At 55.5% G+C, this 10,735-nt stretch overlaps 1 protein-coding gene across 1 annotated transcript in view; it reads right to left on the bottom strand.

Annotated features, from left to right (window-relative positions):
• Positions 1-1,704: 1,704 nt before the first annotated feature.
• RCN3 (reticulocalbin 3) overlaps positions 1,705-10,735 on the bottom strand; it is a gene marked incomplete in the record, with an annotated part of 11,898 nt that continues 2,867 nt past the window's right edge. Inside the window, 4 exon segments of the mRNA XM_027776476.1 lie at positions 1,705-2,235; positions 2,405-2,604; positions 6,290-6,350; positions 7,883-8,055. Of these exon segments, the coding sequence (XP_027632277.1) occupies positions 2,128-2,235; positions 2,405-2,604; positions 6,290-6,350; positions 7,883-8,055 (542 nt within the window).

Below are 10,735 nucleotides of genomic sequence, written 5' to 3' on the forward strand. Positions count from 1 at the left end.
AGCAGATGTTGTAGCGGCTACATTGCTGGACTCCCACATTGCTGACTGTTGTTCGAGCCCCAGATCCAGTGGCTTTAAATTCACACCAGGAGAATGTGTGTGCATGCCCAAGTTCCCAGGAGGAGAAGGGATTGTGGCATGGCCATCACCCCCGGGAGGGAGTTCTTGGTTTCTCTCTCTCTGTGTCTCTCTGGCAAGCACACGTGCCCTATAGCAAAAAGCTCTCAAAAATTAATTTATTTAACTTTATTATTTATTTTTATTTACTTATTTATTATTCTATTTGACCAGAGAAAGGGAAAGCAAGAAAGCAAGTCACAAGATCCGAGACTCGAACCACAGTTAGCCATGTGGGAGTCCAGCATCTTTAACCACCACACTACCTGCCAGCCTCTTTTTCAGAGTTTTGCTCTAGGGCATGTGCGCTCACTGGAGATACAGAGAGACAGAAAATGAGAAATCACTCCCCCAGGGAGTGGCCACACTGCAATCCCTTCTGCTCCATTCTCCTCTCAGGATTTTAGGCACACACATACGCGCCCAGTGTGTGTTTCAAGCTGCCAGATCCGGGATTTGAACCACAGTCAGCCATGTGGGAGTCCAGTGCATTAACCATTATGCCACCTACACTTACTTTATATGCCAGAGGCACCTGCTAGAGGGTACAGACAGACAGAAAGCATGTCCCAATAGGGTCCGAATCTTTCTCCACTTCTGTCCTGTCTGATTTAGGGCACACCCACACACACGCGCGGAGTGTTTTCCAGGCCGCCAGGGCCAGGATGCAAACGACATGGTCAGCCATGTGGGATCCGCCCCCCACCACTAGGCTCCCGGCACCTGCTCCCCCTGGGCAGGGTCTCCCCGACACGTTCGTCCTGCTTCTGTTGAGTTCAAGGGCCGCCTCCAGCTTGGGGCTGCCATGAGCCAGGCCGCTGGGACTTCCTCCAGGGGCCTTGTTCTTAGATCTGGGTTTGGATTTACGGGCGGGACCGCCGGCACAGACCTGAGGTGTGTCCCCTTTAAGGCCCGTTTAGCCGCGGGGGGCTGGCTGCTGACAGGCAGGTGATGGTCACTTGCCCAAATGCCTGAGCCCTGAGCAGCAGGCTCTAATAACTCGGCCTCAGAACGAATCCTGTCCCTCTCTGGGTCTCTGCTCCCCACCCCTGAGTCTCGGTACCCTTCTCTCTCTGGGTTTTTGCCCCCCTCCCTGTCTCGTCCCACTGGAAAGGACCCCCGTGGCCCCCAGTGAGGCCCTGCATCATCCGGCCGGTCCCTGTCTCCGCTCCCACCCGCTCTCCACTCGGGGGCTCCATCACACGTGGGCCTCAGGGCCTGTGCACTCGCTGTTCCCACTCCCCGGACACTCTCCCTCCAGGTCACCTCTGAGGACCTCCCAGCCACCAGGTCTCAGAACACCACCACGCCCTCCCTGCTCACAGATACATTTTAGATGCCTCCTCCCTGCGGAGCTCTGGGAGGGCAGGGCTTCCTGGCGTGCGGGCTGCGGGCCCAGCCTGCTAGTTTGATTTTTCATCTCCAGGAAAGCCCTCAAACCACGACACCCAGTGCACCCCCACCACCACCCTGCCTCGTCCCTGCTTCGTGCCTCAGCCCTCCAGCTCCCAGCATGCTCCTCTCCCAGCCAGAACACCTTCCCCAGGCCTGCCACCGGAGACACGGACACACCCACGGACACACCGACACACCGACAGGCCCCCGCTGGGTTTTATTGCCCTCCTGGCAGAGGGGAGGTGTCCTCGGGACAGGGCGGGCTGGAGAGGTCTCAGTCTGCGTGGACTGTGGATTGAGGCTCAGGCTGGGTGTTGGGGCAGGAGTGGAGGTTCCCCGAGGCTGAGCCAGGGGGAGGATCCTGGGACTGAACCTGGGCCTGTGCTGGGAGGCTCTGCCGTTGAGAAACCTGTCACTCACTCTCTGCTGTCTGTGAGAGCCCCAGGGTCAGGTTCGGGGCCTGGGGCTGTCTCTGGAGAGACGTGAATTTGGGGCCCCTGAGAGCCCCAGGCAGAAGGGTGGGGGCTCTGTGCACCTCCCGCAGGACCAGCACAGAGAAGGGGCCTGCTGCCGGCCCCTCAGGTCATCCCCTGGGCCACGAGGCTGTCGGGCCGCTCAGAGCTCGTCGTGGTGCCGGGTCAGGTCCTCGCCGTAGTTGGTGGCCTGGCTGCCCACGAACATGTTCCAGTTGCCCAGGATCTCGGCTTTGCTCAGACGTCCATCCTGGAGGGAGGGTAGAGGTCAGCGGGGCCACGCGGGCCCTGCTTGGGACCCCTCCCTCAGAGCTCCCCACCGTCCTCCCCAGGAGTCTGTCCTGCCCCGTCCTCTGTCCCTCTCCCCAAGCAGGGCCTGCCCAGCGTCCTGCCGTCTGCCCGCACAGCCCCAGGGCCACCTTGTCTGTGTCGCTCTCCTGCAGCAGGTGGTTGGCCTCCACCAGCGGCTGGTCCTGGGAGGGCGGCAGCACCCAGTGGCCGACCTCGCTCCCGTCCAGCCGCCCGTCCTTGTTCAGGTCCCGGAAGTCCCGGAACTGCTGCCGCTCCGTCTGCACCCAGGCCGGCTCCTCCGCCCCAGGCTCCTCCGAGTACAGGTCGGCTGGGGACCAGGACAGCAGGGCCAGGTCAGGCACAGCGCTGGGGACCAGACCGACACTTCCGGGCCCACGAATGACCTTGGGCAACTCACTTCCCTTTTCTTGGCCTCAGTTTCCTCTTCGGTTCAAATGGGTCAGTAATAAACCCAGTCTACAGGGATGGTCAGGGGACACGTGAAGTTGATCTGGCGGGCCGACTGAGCGAGCGATGGATCAGTACACACGTGCGATAAATAGTGTGTCCTGGGTCACGCGGTGCCTGGCACGCAGCCAGCTCCCCATATGAAGGAGCGAGTGGAGATTCCTCCGGCCAGACAGAACAGGTGCCTCAGAGCTACCCTGAGAACAGCTTGACTCGTGCTATCACCTCCCTCTAGATGGTGGAGTGGGCCAGATGGAGGCGGGAGGTGAGACGCGGAGGTGAGACGCGGAGGTGAGACTGCAGAGGTGAGACGGTGGAGGTGAGACTGTGGAGGTTAGATGGTGGAGGTGAGACGCGGGGGGGAGAATGCCGGGGTGAGACGCGGAGGTGAGATTGCGGAGGTGAGTGGGCCAGATGGAGGCGGGAGTTGAAACGCGGAGGTGAGACGCGGAGGTGAGACTGCAGAGGTGAGACGGTGGAGGTGAGACTGTGGAGGTGAGACGGTGGAGGTGAGACTGTGGAGGTTAGATGGTGGAGGTGAGATAGCGGAGGTGTGACGGCAGAGGTGAGACTGCAGAGGTGAGACCACAGAGGTGAGACCATGGAGGTTAGACAGTGGAGGTGAGACTGTGGAGGTTAGACCGCAGAGGTAAGACTGCGGAGGTTAGACAGCATAGGTGAGACCACGGAGGTGAGACTGCGGAGGTTAGACAGCAGAGGTGAGACCACGGAGGTGAGACTGCGGAGGTTAGACAGTGGAGGTGAGACTGTGAAGGTTAGACTGCAGAGGTGAGACTGCGGAGGTTAGACAGCATAGGTGAGACCACGGAGGTGAGACCATGGAGGTTAGACAGTGGAGGTGAGACTGCGGAGGTTAGACTGCAGAGGTGAGACCGCATAGGTGAGACCACGGAGGTGAGACCATGGAGGTTAGATAGTAGAGGTGAGATCGTGGAGGTTAGACAGTGGAGGTGAGACAGTGGAGGTGTGACAGAGGAGGTGAGACTGCGGAGGTGAGACTGCGGAGGTGAGACTATGGAGGTATGACGGCAGAGGTGAGACCGCAGAGGTGAGACTGCGGAGGGGAGATGCAATGCTGTGTGAGGTAGTCCCCCGTGGGCAGGCTCCACTTAGGTCCGTAGACCTCCCTGAGAGCACCAGGCACGCACATGCCTGTGAGGCTGGGGTGATCATGATGGGGGGACCCTGCTGGGGGTGCTGTCTCTCTCTCACATTTTCTCTCTGTCTCTTGCTCATGGGAGAAAGAAACTTGAATGCTGAGCCTCTTGTTTGTAAATGTTTGGAGAACCTGGCCCTGGGCGGGTCTGGAAGCCATCACACCGTGGCGAGTCTTCCTATACCAGACATGCCATGATAATTAGGGCGGGCGCCTTCCTCCCCTAAGCAGCCAGCCAGGCAGCTGCCACCAAGGTGTCATCAAGGACAGATACGAAGGGGCCAGCAAGTGGCGTGGTGCTGTGGTTAAGGTGCTGGACTCCCACGTGGTCAACTATGGTTCAATTCCCGGATGTGGTGGTTTGCTTGCTTTCTCTCTCTCTCTCTGGTTAGTGCATGTACTCTATAAAAACTTTAAAATAATAATAATAAATTAAATTAAATAAAGAAGTATTTATTGGGTCCCATATAGCCTCCTGCACAGTTCAAGTCCCAGACTTGTTCACTTAAAAAAAAACACCTGGTGGGGCCAGCAGGTGGCATGGTGGTTAAAGGTGCTGGACTCCCATGTGGCTGACAGCGGTTCAAGTCCCAGACCCAGTAGCTTGCCTTCTCACTTCCCTCTCTTTCTCTGTCTCTCTCTGATCAAACTGGAAAATAATACTAATACATAAAGGTAAATAAACACGCACACACACACGCACACACACACGCACACGGCACATGTGTGTACATGCTCAAAATCCTGAAAGGAGGGAGGGAGAGCTGGAAAGGGGGTCGTGGTGTGACCACACCCCGTGGAGGTGCTTGTCTCCTCTTCCTCTCTCTCGGGCTCTGTCTGTCCAACAAGCACATGTACCCTCTCGCAAATTAGACAATCAGCCTTCACAAACTCAGCACGGCCCTGCCTGCTTATGTACTTATTTACTAGAGATTTTTGCGACAGAGGGCGTGCACTCACCAGAGAGAGACAGAGAGACAGAAAGTGAGAAATCGCCCCCAGAGGAAATGGCCATGCCACAGTCCCTTCTCCTCCGTTCCCCTCTTGGGATCTTAGGCACACACATATATGCACCCAGTGAGTTTTAAGCCTCTGGGTCCAGACTTGAACTGCAGTTGAACATGTGGGAGGGAGTCCAGCAACATAACTATTATGCCATCTGCTAGTCCCAAGGTGTGTGTTTTTGTTTTCGTTTTTGTTTTTTAAGAATTATGTATGTAGGGACCAGAAGAGCACATGTGTGTGTGTGTGCCCAAGATCCCGAGAGGAGAATGGAGGAGAAGGGATTGCGGCGTGGCCATCCCCCCTGGGGGGTGATTTCTCACTTTCTGTCTCTCTGTCTTTCTGGTGAGCACACGTGCCCTATAGCAAAAACCTCTCAAAAAAGAAAAAAAACAAAAGAATTTATTTTATTTATGTAGACAGACAGACCAGAAAGGTACAGAGATAGAGAGAGAGGGAAAGTGAGAAAGCAACCCCCAAGTCGGGGACTCAAACCATGGTCTCTATGTGGGAGTCCAACACCCTTAATCACCCCAACCACCATGCCACCTGGCAGCCCTGTCCTCTGACAGATTTTTTTTAAGTTGTGGTGGGCCAGCAAGTGGTGTGGTGGTTCAAGTCCTAGACCTGGCAGCTTGCTTTTCACTCCCCACCCCTAGCCAAATTAAAAAAATAACAATAAATAAAATTAAGTAAATTATTTTTTAAAAATTGTGGTAAGGGACCAGCAAGTGGCATGGTGGTTAAGGGTGCCACATGGCCAACTGTGATTCGAATCCTGGACCTGGCAGCTTGCTCTCTCATTTTCTCCTCTCTCTCTTGCTCGTTCCCTCTCTGGCCAAAATAAAGTCAAAGAAAAAAAATTTTTTATTGTGGTAAAAAACACGGAACATAAAATGTCCCGCTAGCGACATTTAGTGCGCCCACAGTGCCGCGCACCGCCACCCGCTGCAGGGGGGGACATTTCCGTCACCCGTGAAGGGGACGCCCAACCACTTCCCGTTCCCCACCCAGGCCGTCGGCAGCCTTGAATCTGCTTTCCGTCTCTGTCTCTGCGGACTTGCCTGTTCAGGCCACCTCATACAGTGGGTGGCCTGGGGCGGCAGTGGGGGGACAGCCGGATGCCCTTGCCGGCAGAAGGAAGATGGGGAGGAGGAGCGCGGGCACAGCCGGCCGTGGGGGTGTGTCCTTGTCCCCCCTCTGTGGCTCTGGGTGAGCAAACGCACCCTGGGACGGGTTACACCCCGCACAACACGCACACGGGATGGGCCGAGGCCCAGCCACATGGGAAGGTCCCTGCGCCACCCCCGAGTGTGCCCGTGGCGCAGCCGTCTGGGGGCGGGTGGCGTGGGGCCGCGGCACTCACCGATGTATTCCTCCACCTGCACGTAGCCGTCTCCGTTCTTGTCCAGGTCCTCCAGGGTTTCCTGTGGGGACAGAGGCACTGAGGCCGGGGGCGGGGGTGATGCGTGTGGCTCCCATGGCGGGTGGCTGGGGGTGGGGAGGAGTGCAAGGAGCCATTACCAGCACTGACATTTTACAGATGAGGGGATTACGGTCCAGAGACGTGGCATAACCTGCCTGAGGTCACGCAGCCATGAAGTGCCAGTCAAGAAGTGGCTTTGGGGAACCAGCAGTTAGCGTAATGGCTATGTCGCTGGACTCCCACGTAGTCGACCGCGGTTCGCGTCCCGGACCCAGTGGTTTAAAACTCACACCGGGCGCATGTGCGTGCGTGCCCAAGATCCCGAGAGGAGAATGGAGGAGAAGGGATTGCGGCGTGACCATCCCCCCTGGGGGTGATTTCTCGCTTTCTGTCTCTCTGTCTCTGTCTGTCTGTCTGGCGAGAGCACGCGCCTTATAGCGAAAACCTCTCCAAAAAAAAAAGAAGTGGCTTTGAACCCAGATCTTCTGACCTCAGAGTCCCTGATCCTAATTGCCTTGTCAATGACCCTTGGAGCAATCCCAGAAATGAGAGTCACAAAATGGGTGGCAGCAGAAAGGACCAGGACAGGGGGCTGCACAGGCGCGGGGCGGGGCCACGTGGGAGATCGCCGCCCCACCCACTCCAGTGCGCTGCGAACCTGAAACTGCCTAAAAAGTAGCCTGTGTGAAAAAGAAAAGGAGTGGGGGCCGGCAGGTGGCGTGGTGGTGAAGGGCGCTGGGCTCCCACATGGCCAACTATGGTTCGAGTCCTGGACCTGGCGGCTTGCTCTCTCACTGTCCCTCCCACCCCCCACCTCTATCCCTCTCAAAATAAAATAAACAAAGTTAAACAGAAGAAAGAAGAAGAAGAAAAGCAGTAACAGGTTGCTCAAGAGAAGCCAGGTCTTGGTGCCAGCAGGTGGCATGGTGTAACCACCATGGCACTGGACTCCCACATGGCCAACTGTGGTTCGAATCCTGGGCCAGAAGGCTTGAAAATCGCACCAGGTGCATGTGCGTGCATGCCCAAGACCCCGAGAGGAGAATGGAGAAGGGATCGCGCGGGGCTGTCCCCTCAGGGGGTGGGGCGCTTCCTCGCTTTCCCTCCCTCTCTCTCTGTCTCTCTCAGCAAGTACCCAGGCCCTCTGACAAATTAAAAGAAAAATAAAGGGAAAGAAGAAAAAGTCCTTCCACTTCAGAATAGAGCTGGTTCAGGCGTCATGAAGGAAGAGGGGTCAGGGTGGACAGTCCAAGTGTGGAACTGGGGTTTCTTGGCTTCTGCCAGGATCAGCGCTCCAGAGACACTTCTGGGGGTGGTTGTCTGAGGGCAGGCTGGAGGCCTGTACCCCTAGTGTGAACGCAGGGAGGGGAGGTCTGGTCAGGAGAGTAGACCCTGGGGCAGGGTTGAGCAGGGCACCGGTCCTCTGCCCGAGTCCATGGCCGGGCTCCCGGGGCGGTGCAGGAGAACCACGGCTTCCCCCCGCCAGCGCGGGGAGGCGGGAGCTGGCACCCGGAGCCTGCAGCCCTCGCGCACCGCAATCACGATGTCCCGCATGTGAGGGAACTCCTCGGGGTGCAGGAAGGCCGTCAGCTCCTCCCGAGTGGCCATCGAGTCCCCATCCTGGTCTGCCACCCGGAAACGACGCTCGTCCCGAGCCAGCATCTTCTTGTAGGTCTCAGCGTCCTCCACGTCGTGAAACTCCTCACCTGGGAAGGACAGGTCACCATGACATGTGCTTTAATGGAGGACACGCCAGGCAGGCTGAGTCAGAGGGGGTTCGAACCCCGGGGACACTGAGACTTTCACGGAATGAATACTAACATGCCTCAATTTGTATATGTGGCTTGTATATAGAATTTGTTTTTTAAGTTCACAATGTACAGTAAATGATGTCTTACAAAATACGAGGGGACTTCAAAGAGCTTGTGGAAAACTGGAATTAAAGTACGAGTTTAGGGCCCGCGGGTGGCATAGCAGTTAAGAAGCTGGACTCCCACGTGGTCGACCGTGGCCCCTCAACGTCATGCCGGGTGCATGTGTGCATGCCCCAAATCCCGAGAGAGTATAGGAGGGACCGCGGCATGGCCAGTTCGCTTATGGGGTGCTTTTTCACCTCCTCTGTGTGTCTCTGGTGAGCACACGTTCCTTATAGCAAAAATCTCTCTTAAAAAAAGGAATTATTTACTTGATTTTATTTACTTATTTTAGAGAGATTTTTGCTATAGGGTGTGTGCACTCACCAGAGACAGAAACAGAGAGACAGAAAGGGAGAAACCACCTCCTGAGGATATGGCCATGCTGCAATCCCTGCTCCTTCACTCTCCTCTTGGGATTTTGTCCACACACGCACATGTACCCAGCATGAGTTTCAAGCCACTGAGTTGGGACTCAAACCGCAGCCGGTCACGTGGAAGTCCAGCAATGTAATCATTATGCCATCTGCTGGTCTTGTATTTTAAAACGTTTTCTGTAGGCTCCGTGCACTCACTAGAGAGAAACAGGAAGAGAGGGGGAAATGAGAAATCAAGCCACCAAGTGTGGGATTTGAACTGTGGTCAGCCATGTGGGAGTACAACATTTTAACCACCAAGCCACTTACTGGCCTCTCCATGTACAGTTTTCTTTCTTTTAGAATTATTTTATTTAACTTGGAGCCAGAAGATGGCATGGTGGTTAAGGGTGCTGACCCTCACACGGCTAACCACAGTTCGAGTCCTAGACTTGGCAGCTTGCTTTCTCGCTTTCCCTCTCTCTCTATCTCACTCAGTCACTTACTCTGTCTCTCTCTGGTCAAATTAAAATAAATAAAGAGGGAAAGTGAGAAAGCAAGCTACCAGGTCCGGGACTCAAACTAGTCAGCCATGTGGGACCATAATCCTTGACCACCACACCACCTGCTAGTCCCCGTGCATAGGTTTTTTTTGTTTTTTTTTTTAAGAATTAATTTAATTTAATTCATTGTCATTATTTTTTTGAAGTTGACCAGAGAGAGACAGAGAGAGGGAAGGAAAGTGAGAAAGCAAGCTGCCAGGTCTGGGACTTGAACTGCAGTCAGCCATGTGGGAGTCCAGCATCTTAACCACCATGCCACCTGCCAGCCCCTCCTTGAGCTTTTGGAAGATCTCTGGTACATCAGCTACCTCTATCCTGGTTTTTTATCTACAATATTTCATCCTTTCAAAGAGCAAGGCAGGAGTGCTCTTTCATTCATTCTCATTTCCGGAATGAGAAAACTGACAGCCAGAGGCCATGCAGCCAGAAACGGACTTGGTGCTGTCACTGGTCAGAGCGGTGCGCTGTTATGGCAGGTGCTGACCCGCGGAGGGAGGGCATTTCCAGCAGAGAATGGCAGTGCAGTGTGGAGCTGCGAGGTGGGGTGGTTCAGGGAAACCACAGAAAATCCACTTGGGGCAGGAAATGCAGAAAGATGAGAAGCTGAGACTGAATCCTGGGGGCCCCGGGGAGCCCCATCAGAGGAGGGGCACAGTGGGGGCCAGCGCTGTGGTGCTGGGGCAGAGGAGGGAACTGAGCCAAGGGCAGTTACAGTAAATAGGATGAGGGAACCAGCAGTTAGCGTAATGGCTATGTCACTGGACTCCCACGTAGTCGACCGCGGTTCACGTCCCGGACCCGGTGGCTTAAAACTCACGCCGGGCGCGTGTGCGTGCATGCCCAAGATCTCGGGAGGAGAATGGAGGAGAAGGGATGCGGCGTGGCCATCCCCCCTGGGGGGTGATTTCTTGCTTTCTATCTCTCTGTCTCTCTCGCGAGCGCACGCGCCCTACAGTGAAAAAAACCTCTCAAAAAAAAAAAAGTAAATAGGATGAGAAGTCACAGAGGTCAAGGGTCAGACGACAGGCATGGAAGATGGGAAGATGTGTGTCCCTGGTCCCCCAGTTGCTGGGTCATAGAGGTTGTGGAGTCCAGAATGAAAAGCCAGATGTCAGGGATTGGATGTACCAGTGATGGCATCCTAGAGCCATCTTAGAACCTGATCAAGGGTCAGAAGTCGTAAGTCAGGAGTTCTTGGGACCAGCAGATGGCGTGATGGTTATGTCTCTGGACTCCCACATGGCTGACTGCAGTTCGAGTCCGTGACCCAGTGGCTTGAAACTGATGCCCTACCCATGTGCATGTGTGCCCAAAATCTTGAGAGGAAAAGGGAAAAGGATTTACGGTGTGGCCATCTCTGGGGGCGGGGGAGGGGGCTGATTTCTCACTTTCTGTCTCTGTCTCTCTCTCTCTGTAAGTGCACATGCCCTATAGAAAAAAAAAAAAAACTCTTAAAGAGAGTTATAAAATAAAACGGGGGTGGGGGGGGCGGCAGGTGGCATGGTGGTTAAGGGCGCTGGACTCCCACATGGCTGACTGAGGTTTGAGTCCCAG

Source organism: Tupaia chinensis, unplaced genomic scaffold (genome assembly GCF_000334495.1).
Source record: "Tupaia chinensis unplaced genomic scaffold, TupChi_1.0 Scaffold000673_1, whole genome shotgun sequence".
Lineage (NCBI taxonomy): Eukaryota > Metazoa > Chordata > Mammalia > Scandentia > Tupaiidae > Tupaia > Tupaia belangeri.